We start from the raw sequence: 15,480 nt of genomic DNA, 5'->3' as shown, positions 1-15,480 counted from the left end.
GAATTCAGCTCTGACTGTGTTTCTGTGTCTGTGGAAACCCAGGGGAAGCCCATGAGATGAAAGAGGCCGTTAGACTGACAGTGGGTTGGGGTTGTATGCGTGTCACTGATCTGTCTCTTTGTGTGTGTGAACGTCTCCTCAGATGAGTTCTGGTTCTCTGACGGCTCGCTCGCCGACCGGTCGAAGTTCAGCGACCCGGGTCTCATGCCTCTGCCAGACACCGCCACGGGCCTGGATTGGTCTCACCTCGTCGACGCCGCCAGAGCATTTGAAGGTAGGTGGAGAAATGCTGAAATGTAGGATATGTCTGGGTTTTGATGCAGAAACGAAAGCGGTATTTGTTATAACTGTGCAATCCAAATAGGCAGGAACTTTATATGTAATTTAGATGCAAAAATCTTAAAGGAGTAGGTCACTTCCAGAACAAAAATTGACAGATAATGTACTAAACCCACTTGTCATCCAAGATGTTTATGTCTGTTTCTTCAGTCATAAAGACATTTTTTTGAGGAAAACCTTTTAGGATTTCTCTCCATATAATGGACTTCTATGGTGCCCCCGAGTTTAAACGTCCAAAATGCCGTTTAAATGCAGCTTCAAATGGCTCTAAACGATCCCAGCCGTGGAAGAAGGGTCTTATCCAGTGAAACGATTGGTTATTTAAAAAAAAAAAAAAAAATACAATTTATAAACATTTCAACCTCAAGTGCTCATCTTGTCTAGCTCTGCATCAACTATGTTTTTTCCGGTTCATTACAGTCCATCTCATTTTCTCCCTTAAAGGTCCCATATTGTCAAAATCTAAATTTCCTGGCTTTTTTCATGATAACTGAGGTCTAGGGGCTATGTAACTATGAGTTTCAAAACAGTCAATCCACAGTAAACTGCAAGCAGCCTGCTTAAAGTAGCTGTTTATTTTCACGAGGCGCTGTGACTTCCGTAAAGATGTGACATCCGATCTACTCAGTCACCACCCCGAGCGCAGTAGTTACCTGTGGTTGGCCTGGCTGTGCGTCACTCAGAAAACAACAGGCCAATCAGAAGAGAGGCTCATGAATATTAATTAGATGGGCCAAAATCGACCTGTTTTTGACAGAGGTCCTAAAAAAGGAGCTGTAAAAATATATTGAGAGGGATTTTGGCACTTATAACGCAAATATATATTCTTAAGGACAGCAACAACTAAAATAAACCTCCAGAAATGTGTACAATATGGGACCTTTAACTTCAAAATCGTCCTACCCTGCTGTTTTACCTTTTTTTTTTTTTTGTAAAGGCCGTTTGATCTGCTTTTTCATGTTTACTTTCTAAACACTAGGTCGATACTTCTGCAGTGATATAGGATGATTTTGAAGTTGCAGGAAAAAATGAGATGGGAGTTTTGAGTTTTTTGTAAAGCAGTTGTTTTTGAGGAAAACATTCCAAAAAGCAATTTAAATGCAGTTTCAAATGGCTCTAAATGATCCCAGCTGAGGAATAAAGGTCTTATCTAGCGAAACGATCGGTCATTTTCTAAAAAAAAAAAAAAAAAAAACATTTTATAAACTTTTCAACCTCAAATGCTCGTCTTGTCTAGCTCTGTGTGAACTCTGTGTATTCCGGTTAGAGGTATGTCAGAAAACTCCCATCTCATTTTCTTCTCCAACTTCAAAATCGTCCTACATCGCTGATTTACCTTTTTTTGTAAAATTGTAACTTTGCACGTTAACTTTGTAAACACTGGGGTGGTACTTCTGCAGCAATGTATGACGAATTTGAAGTAAATAAACTGTTTTTTGAGGAAAACATTCCAGGTTTTTTTTCTACATATAGTACACGTTAATGGTGTTTAATGGACTGAAGGTTAAAATGCAGTTTAAATGCAGCTTCAAAGGGCTCTACACGATCCCAGCCAAGGAAGAAGGGTCTTATCTAGCGAAACAATCTCTCATTTTCTAAAAAAATTAACAATTTATAAACTTGTCAACCTCTTGTCTAGCTCTGCATGAACTGCATGTTTTTTTCCAGTTCATGACAGTTAGGGTATGTCGAAAAACTCTCATTTTCATCTCCAACTTCAAAATCGTCCTACATCGCTGTTTTACCTTTTTTTGTAAAATTGTAACTTTGCATGTTCACTTTGTAAACACTGTGTCGGTACTTCTGCAGCGATGTGCCGATTTTGAAGTAAAAAAAACTATGGATTGAAGGGTAAAATGCAGTTTCAGCGTAGCTTCAAAGGGCTATAAACGATCACAGCTGAGGACAAAGGGTCTTATCTAGTGAAACAATCAAATCTTTTCTAAAAAAAAATGTACAATTTATATACTTTAACCTCAAATGCTTGTCTTGTCTAGCTCTGTGTGTACTCTGTGTATTCCAGTTTAAGACAGTTAAGGAATGTCGGAAAAACTCCCATCTCATTTTCATCTCCAACTTCAAAATTGTACACAGAGTTCACGCAGAGCTAGACAATATGAGCATTTGAGGTTAAAAAGTATATGAATTGTACCTTTTTTTTTCTTTTTTTTTTTTTAAATAACCGATCATTTTGCTAGATAAGACTCTTCTTCCTCGGCTGGGATCGTTTAGAGCCCTTTGAAGCTGCATTTAATCTGCATTTTGGCAGTGTTGTTTCCGTCAACGATGACGATGACGAAATCATTTCGTTGACGCCACTTTTTTTTCATGACGATAACGAGACGATGACGAGATAAAAATGGCTCGTTGATGACTAAAACATGACGAGACGTGTGTGAGTTTTCGTTGACGAGACGAGAATAGACGAAAATGTTAGTGGGTGGTCCGTCAGACGTTTAAAATGCATGACATTTCTGCTTATTGTGCATGCCAATTAAAACTTAAAAAGTATCTGACGCTATGGCAAGCCGTTTTAGCATTAAATACTCTTTGCCATACTAGTATGGCAAGCCGTTTTAGCATTCCATCCTTGTTTGTCTTTTATGTTTTAAAACATTCCTTCATTATTGTAATTATTGGTAAAAATAGTCGATCCGGAAGCTCACATTGTGTTGAAATATAGATCTGCTATTTTCAGAACTTATAAGTGACACTACCCAACAGCAAAATACTTACTGACCTACATTAATTTGTTACATGTGAAAGACTACTTTTTCCCCTTTTTTGACTAAAACTAGACTAAAACCTTTTTGACTTTTCGTCGACTAAAACTAGACTAAAACCTTTTTGACTTTTCGTCGACTAAAACTAGACTAAAACCTTTTTGACTTTTCGTCGACTAAAATTGGACTAAAACTATCACATATAGAAGTGACTAAAATTTGACTAAAACTAATAAGCATTTTAGTCCAAAAGACTAAGACTAAGACTAAATCTAAGATGGTTGTCAAAAACAACACTGCATTTTGGACGTTCAAACCCGAGGGCACCATAGAAGTCCACTATATGGAGAGAAATCCTGAAATGTTTTCCTCAAAAAACACAATTTCTTTACGACTGAAGAAAGAAAGACATGAACATCTTGGATGACAAGGGGGTGAGTGCATTATCTCTAAACTTTTGTTCTGGAAGTGAACTGCTCCTTTAAATTCAGGCTTAAATATGTGAGTGCAGACGCCCAGAATCATCGAGCGCTGCCACCTGCAATTAAACACTCAGCTGGCATGCTGGGTAATTGTTGCTCGTCCCGCCCTCGGTCATTTGCATGTGAACACACGCGGCTCTGCTGATGTCTGTCCCGCACTCGTCCTCCTGTGTGCTCCTGTCATTCTCTAAATGGATTAGTAAGAAGGCCATCATCATTTTGTTAATGGCTCCTGTCTTCATTAAACTCATTTCAGCTGTTTTCCAGCGCTGTAGTGGAGGACACGGCTTCCAGCTGATGTTTGTGAGAAGATCTAGTGGTTGTTTTGCAAAATTGCTTCTTATTTTTAGACTACGGTCTAGGTTGTTCTCAAAAAGAGTTTTATTATTAGTTAAATCTGAGATTCACCCATTGCATTTCCATCGCATCAGCTGAAGAACATGACAAAACTTTAAACAACCTTTTTGGGTAAATCTTATGAAATTGAGTCTAGGTGGTATTTTACTATATGTGACCCTGGACCACAAAACCAGTCATAAGGTTAAATTTTAAAATTGAGATGTATACATCATATGAAAGCTCAATAAATAAGTTTTCTATTGATATATGGTTTGTTAGGATAGGACAATATTTGGCTGAGATACAACTATTTGAAAATCTGGAATCTGAGGGTGCAAAAAAATCAAAATACTGAGAAAATCACCTTTAAAGTTGTCCAAATTGAGCTCTTAACAATGCATATTACTAATCAAAAATTACATTTTGATATGTTTGCAGTAGAAATTTTACAAAAAATCTTCATGGAACATGATCTTTACTTAATTTCCTAATGATTTTTGGCATAAAAGAAAAATCAATAATTTTGACCCATACTATGTGTTTTTGGCTATTGCTACAAATATACCCCAGCGACTTAAGACTGGTTTTGTGGTCCAGGGTCACATATAATAAAAAAAAATTAAATTCTATTTTACAAAATGAAGCCTGTTTTTAGGACCATTAAGGTGTTTTGCATTATCTTCATGGTAATTAAGCACAGATTTTTATTACCTGAATGCATCTGGATGCTTTGAAATATGTAGAGCTGCAAAACTATTAGTCACGATTAATCGATTCAAAATAAAAGTTTACGTTTGCATCTATATGTGGATGGATATATAAATAAATACACACACATATGTGACCCTGGACCACAAAACCAGTCTTAAGTAGCACAGGTATATTTGTAGCAATAGCCAAAAATACATTGTATGGGTCAAAATGATCGATTTTTCTTTTATGCCAAAAATCATATTAAGTAAAGATCATGTTCAATGAAGATATTTTGTAAATCTGCTACCGTAAATATATCAAAACGTAGTTTTTAATTAATAAAATGCATTGCTTAGAGCTTCATTTGGACAACTTTAAAGGCGATTTTCTCAATATTTAGATTTTTTTGCACCCTTAGATTCCAGATTTTTAGATAGTTGTATCTTGGCCAAATATTGTCCTAGCAAACCATACATCAATGGAAATCTTTTTTATTCAGCTTTCAGATGATTTATAAATCTCAATTTTGAAAAATGTACCATTATGACTGTTTTTGAGGTCCAGGGTCACATATATATAGAAATTAAAGAAGTCTCTTCTGCTCACCAGGGCTGCATTTATTTGATCCAAAGTACAGCAAAAATGGTAAAATTTAGAAATATTTTTACTATTTTAAATAACCGTTTTCTATTTGAATATATTTTAAAATGTAATTTATTCCTTTGATTGCAAAACTAAATTTTCAGCATCATTACTCCAGTCACACGATCCTTCAGAAATCATTCTAATATTCTGATTAGCTGCTCAAAAAACATTTATTATTATTATTATGTTGAAAACAACGGAGTAGAATTTTTCAGGTTTCTTTGATGAATAGAAAGTTCAGAAGAACAGCATTTATATGACATAGAGATCTTTTCTGTAACATTATAAATGTCTTTATCATCATTTTAATAAATTTAAAGCATTCTTGCTAAATAAAAGTATTAATTTCTATATCCCTCCCCCAAATATTGACTCCAGTACACTGGTATAGTGTAAATGTTACAAAAGCTTTTTATTTCAGATAAATGCTGATCTTTGGATCTTTCTATTCATCAAACAATCCTAAAAAAAATGTACTTAACTGTTTTAAATATAGTTAATAATAATAGTAATAAAAAAGTTTCTTGAACAGCAAATCAGAATATTAGAATGATTTCTGAAGAATCATGTGACACTGAAGACTGGAAATAAATTACACTTTAAAATATATTCAAATAGAAACCAGTTATTTTAAAAAGTAAAAATATTTCACAATATTACTGCTTTTGCTGTATTTTGGATCAAATAAATGCAGGTTTGGTGAGCAAAAGAGACTACTTTAAAATCTTACTGTTCAAAAACATTTGACTATGTTTATATATATATATATATATATATATATATATATATATATATATATATATATATATATATAAACTGTTACATATGTTTTTTTTGTGTGTGTGTGTGTGTGTGTGTGTGTGTGTGTGTGTGTGTGTGTTTTGGAGGGAATTGTACTTAATGGATATGAAAATAATGTAATAATGCAAAAAATCATAATGAAATGAGAACTTTATTATTATTATTATTATTATTGTTGTTGATTTATTTATTTTATTTTATTATTTACTTTTTCATTTTAGGCTGAAATGTGGAGACTTATTCCACCAATCAAATCTATATAGTTAATGAAAAAAATTACATTTATTGCTTTAATTATACACTAAAGTAAAAGTACCATATACTACTTTTGGTTGATGCTACCTTGACTAGTTATGTATTACTATAAATAAATTAGTATTAATTAAAAAAAATGAATACTAAATAAAATCTCAGCTATATTTTAATAGTCACAATTTTGCTTGTAATCTGTTGCATGCAGAGCATTGATTAAATCCCAGAATGCATGAGTCTGTTAATATGGCGACACTCAGGAGATCTCTAGTGTGTAATTACTAACACTTCATCTTGATTTCTGTGAAGAAACCCAACAAAACACAACATACTGAACTTTGAAAACTTCGGCTCTGCTTTCATGTGGTTTGTCGAACCATCATGTGTTTGATGATGCAGAATCTGCTGAAAGAGAGAAACAGAGCTTTTCTTGTCATGTTTTTAATGAAAGACTACCAGTGTGATCAGAAACACACAAGTAAGAATCTCCAGAGAGATTACCGTAAATTAAACTCTTGATGTTCTGCTGAAAGGCACACTAAACATTTCCACAGCAGCGTCTGTATCTCCATATGCTGGAACGAGAGGAAGTGCATTGATTTGGGAGACACAATAAAACGCAGTACAGCTGTCTTCTCATGTTCATTGCTGTCTGTCTGCTAAATGTGTCTGACATCAGGCCTTTCACCCATATGTCACATCTGATGAAACCCTTGAATCTTCAAAACATTTGCATAAGAGTCAAAAAAACTGGCTTTGTGCTGGCCTCAGATCAGTTTCGTTTACATAGTTTTTGCATTGTGGTAATGAGATTTTGGAAGGAAAATGCGCTAATAATAATTACAATAACAATAACAATAATAGTAATAATATTTTTTCCCCCTAAAATTGAAATAGTATTTTTTTAATATTTTATTGCTTTTATTTTTAAATATTTTTTTGCATTTTTACAACATTATTATTATTGTTATTATTATTATTATTAATAATAATAATGTTGTTGTCAAGATGCAATAAAAATATTTAAAAATAAAAGCAATTAAATATTTAAAAAAATAAACTTCAATTTTAGGGAAGAAAAAATGTGTGTGTGTGTATATATATATATATATATATACATATACTTTTTTTTTTAGGCGTTATAGTAATTAGATGTAAGATTAATGATGCAAATTATTTTTTTATTTATTATTATTATTTAATAATATTTCATATATTTAAAATAATAATAATAATTATTATTATTATTTTATTTATTTATTGCAAAAAATAAATATTAAATGCATTTTCCCCAGTATGGTAATCAGGATTTGGATGTAAAATATTCTTTTTTGGCATAATGATAATGAACATTTGAGATAAAGTGCACTTAATTGTCATTTATAATAAAAAATAAGAATAAAAAAAAAAATTATTACATTTTTATAGTAATGACAATTTGGAGGGGAAATGTCCTGATGATGATAATAATAATAATAATAATAATAATAATAATAATAATAATAATAATGTTGTTGCTGTTGTGCAAGAATGCAAGAAAAAATATATGTTTAATATATTTGTGTGTGTATATATATATATATATATATATATATATATATATATAATATATAATTTTTTTTAAGCCCGTAAATGCTCATTTTTAACCCCGCCCACAGTGACCTTTCATTGGTCCAAAATCCTCTTGCATGTAACTATGCATTAAACATTAAATGTTCTGATTGGCTGATGGTATATTATATCATGCATTTTCACTTTCTATGTGGACAAACAAAAGAACTATCAAAATCACATTCAACTTTGCTCTTTTACTTCATTACGTGTAAACATACTATACTAAACCATTGTTAAAAACAGTCTCCTGCTCATCAAAACCTCATTGAAAAACCCCAAAGTGGAAAAAATCAAATGAACTGAAATGATTCCTGTTGGTTCAGATCAGCTGCTCCATTTTTTTTTTTTTTTTACAGTCGTCATCATCCGACACTCAAACAGATGAGCCGACGAACCGCAGAGCTGCTAAAACCAGCCCAAACTGCTTCAAAAACCATACATACTCTTTAAAGACTGATGCAATATTTGGAAACAAAGTTATAGTTTTAGAGGAGATGCTTGTTTCTGGGGCTCGCTGTGACCCAGAATAACACTCCATAAAAACACTGAGAGATAAATTTAGCTTTCAACATATTTGCCCTCCATTTGCATCAGCGAGCATGAATGTACGTCAACAGGAAGACAAAAAGGGCTTCAAAAAAGCAGAACAAATGCTCATAAACACACTGTTTTATTGAGTAGCTCTGGCTAAACGCTCAACAACTTCACAAACTTGTATACAAGTGGGTGATTTAAGACTACTAATGTTTTTATCCTGAGCCCTGTGACTTTTTATTGCAAGTTTTAGGACTCAAAGTCTCACTTTTTCATTAATTACAAACTTAAACTGGATGCAAACCCAACATTAGATATTAAAAATTACTCTTAGGCCAGCACTAAAACGGTTTTTGGACTCATGCACAGATGTTTTGAACAATTTAAGGGTTTCATCAGATGTGACAGATGGGTAAAAGGCCTTACGACAGACACATTTGGACAGCAATGAGAATGAAAGTACAGCTGAACGGTGTTTTATTGCATCTGCTGAATCCAGTGCATTTCACCTGCAAATTCTTATTACCATAAAGCAATCAAAAAAAAAGCATTTGCATTTAATTCTGCCAGAAACTACACTATATAAATAGACTAGGTATAGTCTGTTTTCTTGCTAAATTAAATGTAGATGCATTTTATTTTATTTTTTTGCATGTTGGTAAAGAGAATGTTTAGCGTAAATGTGCTTTTTGTAATAATAATAATTTTCTTGCAAAAATTAAATACGGATGCATTATTATTTTTATTTTTTTGTAGGGGAAATGTGCTTATAATAATAATAATAATAATAATACAAAAATGATTTACTTTATTGCAAAATCAAATGCAGATTTTATATTTTATTTTTTGCACTTTGGTAATGAGATTTTTTTTGCAGGAAATGTGCTTAAAATAATCATAACAATAATGCAAAAGTAGTTTATTTTCTTGCAAAATCAAATGCAGATGCATTTTTATATTTAATTTTTTGCATTATGGTATGGTAATGAGTAGGGGTAATGTGCTTGTAATAATAATAACAATAATGCAGAAATAGTTTATTTTCTTGCAAAATTAAATGCAATGCATTTTTATATTATTTTATTTTTTGCTTTATAGTAATAAAAAATTGTAGAGCAAATGTGCTTATAATAATAATTATAATGCAAAGAGTTGATTTGCAAAATTAAATGCAGATGTATTATTTATTTATTTATTTATTTATTTACATTTCGGTAATTAGATTTTGTAGGGGAAATGTGCTTATAATAATAATTATAATGCAAAAATAGTCTATTTTCTTACAAAAATTAAATGCGGATGCATTATTCTTTTTATTTTTTTGTAGGGGAAATATCCCTACAAAGGAATATTATAATAATAATATTAATAATAATAATGCAAAAATAGTTTATTTTCTTGCAAAATCAAATGCAGATGCATTTTTATATTTTATTTAATTGTTTGCTTTATGGTACTAAAAATTTAGGGCAGATATGCTTATAATAATTATAATGCAAAGATAGTTTTTTTTTTTGCTACATTAAATGCAAATGCATTCTTTATTTTTTGCATTACGGTAATGAGAATTTGTAGAGGATATGTGCTTATAATAATAATAATAATAATAATAATAATAATGCATAAATCGTGTTTTTTTTTTTGTTTTTGTTTTTTTTTGCCAAATCAAATGCAGATGCATTTTTAAAATGTATTTATTTATTTATTTGCTTTATGGTAATAAAAAAATGTAGAGCAAATATGCTTATATTAATAATTATAATGCAAATATAGTTGATTTTCTTGCCAAATTAAATGCAAATGCATTATTTATTTTCTGCATTATGGTAATGAGAATTTGTATGGGAAATGTGTTTTTTTTATAATAATAATAAAAATAATAATGCATGCAAAAAAAAGTCAAATGCAGATGCTTTGTTTGCTTTATGGTAAAAATTTTAGGGCAAATATGCTTATAATAATAATTATAATACAAAGTTGATTTTCTTGCCAAATTAAATGCAGATGTATTATTATTTTTATTTTATGCATTATGGTAATAAGATTTTGTAGGGGAAATGTGCTTATAATAATAATAATAACAATAATAATAGTAATAATGCAAACAATAGTCTATTTTCTTGCCAAATCAAATGCATTATTAATTTTTTCATTATGGTAATGAAATTTTGTAAAGGAAATGTGCTAATAACAATAATAACAATATTACAGAAATAGTTTATTTTTAATTTATTTTAATTTTTTGCTTTACGGTAATAAAATTATGCATAACAAAAAATATTGTAAGGAGTTTATTTTCTTGCTAAATTAAAAGTTTATTTTATTTCTTGCATTTATACAGTCTATAAATAACACCAACTTTTAATTTAGTCTTAAAACGGTATGCAAAATTGTATGCTGTCTAGAATTTTAAATATTTTAACTTGAAAACAATACAAAAAAAAAATCTTAATATTATTTTCTAAACAAAACTATTAAGATGGATGGGAATGACCCAGGTTCAGATTGATTGGCATGGGATAAATTATTATTATCGCATATTATCATCGCATTGCTACTGTATATATACAGTCAGCCATTAGCTATTCTTCAGTTGCAGTCGTGTCTCATTCAGCACTGAGTTTACTGCTGTTTATGTGTCATTGTGATATTGAGAAGCCATCATATCAGTCGTGATCTGAGCGTGTCTGGTGTTTGTTTGTGTCCAGATCAGCGCGTGGCCTCGTTCTGCACCATGACGGACATGCAGAGAGCCGAAGCGCTGCAGATCTCGCGTGAGCTCACCAGACGCGTGGCGGCCGCTGAGGGAGCCGCACTGGAGGCCGGGTGAGTTTAACAGCAAACACATGCATAAAATACACTGTGTGTTCATGCACAGACTAACAGCTCTGTCTCCGTCTGCAGTGATACGTCTCCAGCCACGCTGACGGGTAAAGTCAATCAGCTGGAGGTCATCCTGAGACAGCTGCAGTATGACTTGAAGAAGGTAAACTATTCCGTCCTGATGAAAAACAATAGCCGTGTTTCAGGTCCACTATAGATGCTTTGGATCTGATTTTCTCCACGTCCTTTCTGTGAATGCAAGGAAGTACGTCAAGTGCGTTTGTCACTTTATAGGAGGAAGGATTTTAAAGGAAAGGATAGGCAAACAATGTGTTAAAGTGTGTTGTAATGAGCACCAGAATGCAGAATTGCCACTTTGTCAGCCCAATTTAATATCCTGCTTCCTGTCATTTTAAATGGCTGACAAAGTTACAGCATTCACACCTGGTCAGTATACGAATAACTGTGTACAATGACTCTAAATGACTATAAAGAGGCATATTTCATCTGAGACATTTATTATTCATACTAATTAAATGTTTCTAGAATTTTATATTTATATTCAGTATTACAGAATTTGAAAATATTAACCCTTGAAAATGTGGTTTAAAACATAAATAAATCATTAAATAAAATGTAATAAAAAAGACAGTATTGTCAACATTACCACATTTACAATATTGCAGTTAAACAATATTACAACATTTTTAAAGTGCATAATAAAAAAAATGATTACGTTTATTAAATAAATAAAAAATTAAATGAAAAATAATAAATACTAAAACATTATCAAAATAAATAATAAACAAATAGTAAATGTAATAAATATCAAAATGACAATATTATCACTTAATTTAATAACATTACCACCTTCACAATATTACAGAATTTAAAAATACCACCACTTTAATAAAATAATATATATATATATATATATATATATATTTTATTATCAATAATACAATTAAAATGAAAGTATTCATTTCTTATCTTATTTTAAAAATAAAAAAAACAATTATTAAATAAAAAAAAAATCTAAATGACAATATTACCACTTAATTTGACAACATTACCACCTTCACAATATTACAAAATGTAAAAATACCACCACGTTAATAAAATAAAAAATGAATAATTTTTTTTATTATGATAGTAATAATTATAAATAATAAGAAAATTACAGTTTTATCAATTTCTTATTTGACAGTGTTACTGGCTTGACAATATTACAGAATTAGACCATATTACTAAAAAAAAATGATTACGTTTAATAAATAACAAAATTTGACAACATTACACCTTTACAATATTACAGAATTTAATATAATGTAAAAAAAATACAAGAATTAAATTAATAAATAAATGAATATAATACATTTAAAATATATATTTATTATTTTATAAATAATATTGGACCCAAAGCTTGTATGTTTTAAAAATTATGATTCTCACATCTTTTAAATGTTTTGTACTGTAATTTAAAAAAAAAAAATTTCTTTTATTTTTGTATTGTTTTGTCTATATGGACCTTGATGTGTCTTGAATAAAGTTGATTGATTGATTGATTGATTGATTGAATAAATAGATTTTATTACATTATTATCAGTTTCTCATTTGACTGGCTTGATATCACTCAATATTACAGAATTTATAAATAAATAATAAAAAAAACACTTAATTTAATAAATACCAAAATGACAATATTACACCTTAATTTGACAACATTACTACCTTTACAATATTATACAGTTTAATTAGTATTATTATATATATATATTTTATATAATAATATAAATTATTATTATTTATATATTTTTAATCATATTTTTTACACAAAATTATATATACATAGATTTCTTTTTTATTTATTTTTTTATCATAAAAAAATACAAAAATTGGTTGAAATTTAAGTAAATATTTTTTTATTTTTTAAAGCAGCAATACTGTCGATTCACAGTTATTTTTTTCTGCAGTATATAATAGAATTTAAATTTTGCCAAATATTATATTACACATTTATTTATTTATTTATTGCACCATATAAGTTGGTCTTTATTCATTGAAATATGCAGTTACCTTTTAAATGTTAAGATGGGGGTTCCTCAGAACCTGCTTTATTCAAGGCTAAATTAAAGAAATAATTTGTCACAATTTACTCACACTTTGTTCTTGAAGAATATCCAAGGCTGTCTTTTTTCCATGCAATGACAGCATATGTGACCCTGGACCACAAAACCAGTCCTAAGGTTAAATTTTACAAAACTGAGATGTATACATCACATGAAAGCTCAATAAATAAGCTTTCTATTGATATATGGTTTGTTAGGATAGGATCATATTTGGCCGAGATACATCTATTTGAAAATCTGGAATCTGAGGGTGCAAAAAAATCAAAATATTGAGAAAATCACCTTTAAAGTTGTCCAAATTAGGTTCTTAACAATGCATATTACTAATCAAAAATTACATTTTGATATATTTAGAATCTTAAGTTCCTAATGATTTTTGGCATAAAAGAAAAATCTAAAATTTTGACCCATTCAATGTATTTTTGGCTATTGCTACAAATATACCCCAGCGACTTAAGACTGGTTTTGTGGTCCAGGGTCACATATAGTGAGCACCATAAAACAGCTAGTTGACTATATTCTGAGATTGTTCTTTCGCTTTGCGCACAGGAAAAGGAAGACAAGGCGATCCTGCAGGTGGAAGTGCAGCACTTGCGGCAGGACAACATGCGTCTGCAGGAGGAGAGCCAGACGGCCGCCGCTCAGCTCAGGAAGTTCACAGAGTGGTTCTTCCACACCATCGACAAGAAGCCTTGATGGAGACTCTGTCGAAAACCACTGGAGAACTGTGGAGAACCACTGAACGCTTTCAGGACTTCACTCCATTGACCTACACTAGCAAACGCCCGATTCCTACTGCAATTCAATCAGATGTAGAATGTAAGTATAACTGGACCGGAGAAGCCACTTTTGTTGGTGTAGATGAGCGGCGAAGACAAACGGAGGCATGGTTTAACTTGGAGAATGTACTAAACGAGCAACTAAACGCTGTTTCTGGAGGTGGATCATGAATGTAACACATCAAGACTTGGCGAGACGTTTCATTTTCTGCCTCCGTTGTGGAAAGGTGCAATCAAACGTTGAAGTTCAGCGGGTCAACGGTACCTTTTCAATCCTTTCTGTCCACATCCATCGAGTTCTGGCAATAAGAGTCATGGGTTTCCCAAATCAAACACAATGTGAAGAGTTCCTGAAGCTGTAAATGTTGAGATTGTGCCTCAAAGAAAAACCTGAAATGAAGCAGGTGTGTTCCCGCCTCCATGTGAACGTCTCTGAATCCGCGAACACATGCCAAAACTCTGTGTCCATCTCTGTACAGAACCTCCGATCAAGTGTCTTGTATTTAACACTGTTATTTAAGCTTATTTAACCTAAATTAGTTTATTTTATTAAAACGAAAGGCTTGTGGAGGGACGGCTGTGATAGGGCCATACTGTGACGGTTTTGTCAGGACATAGATATATTGATTTTGTCTCTTTTTTTTTTTTTTTTCCCCTCATTCCAACATTTGGATGCTGCTAGATAACACTTTGTTGGTTTCTATGCTTTTACAAATGTGTTTCTCTGTAAATCTATTTCATGTAAGACGGGACATTGGTTGCTTTTTTTTTTTTTTTTAAATAAATGTAGTATGTAAAATCAAACGGATAAGTCTGTTTTTTTATATTTCAGGTTCTAAAAAAAAGATGAGCAAATCATACATTTTTATCTCTAAAAAGGTGTTTATTTTGTATAATAATAACAAAAATAATGTTTTAAAAGTCTTAATTTCCATGCAAAACAAGATGGAAATGGTTTTTTTTTGTTATTATTTATTTATTTATTTATTATTTTATTTATTGCACAATGGTAATGAGAATTTGTTAAGGTAAAGTGCTAATAATAATAATAATAATAATAATAATAATAATAATAATGCAAAAAATTAATGGAAAAAATAAACTGCAAATGTATTTTATTTTTTGCACTATTTAATTCCAATGCATTTTAATTTTTAAATTTCTAATAAATATTAATAATGCAAAAAAATTAAATATGGTACTGTGGTAAATAATGGTGATTTTGTCAGGGAAATGTTCTTGATTTTTCATAATAATATTAATATATAAAATTATAATAATAATAATGCAAAACAAATGGAAATAAAATACTAACTGCAAATCAATC

The 15,480-nt window shown here is 30.7% G+C and overlaps 1 protein-coding gene across 1 annotated transcript in view; it reads left to right on the top strand.

Moving 5' to 3' along the window:
* The window catches only part of LOC141325830 (signal induced proliferation associated 1 like 2), a 187,379-nt gene extending 172,479 nt beyond the window's left edge, over positions 1–14,900 (top strand). Inside the window, exons 20-23 of the mRNA XM_073834561.1 lie at positions 143–274; positions 11,131–11,248; positions 11,327–11,408; positions 13,924–14,900. Of these exons, the coding sequence (XP_073690662.1) occupies positions 143–274; positions 11,131–11,248; positions 11,327–11,408; positions 13,924–14,070 (479 nt within the window). The 3' untranslated portion in view covers positions 14,071–14,900. The remainder of the gene's footprint in view (positions 1–142; positions 275–11,130; positions 11,249–11,326; positions 11,409–13,923) is intronic.
* Positions 14,901–15,480: the final 580 nt, after the last annotated feature.

This window comes from Garra rufa, chromosome 2 (genome assembly GCF_049309525.1).
Source record: "Garra rufa chromosome 2, GarRuf1.0, whole genome shotgun sequence".
In the NCBI taxonomy this organism is placed as follows: Eukaryota; Metazoa; Chordata; class Actinopteri; order Cypriniformes; family Cyprinidae; genus Garra; species Garra rufa.
Note: the sequence above shows the minus strand (reverse complement) of the source record. Positions and strands in the feature narration are given on the sequence as shown.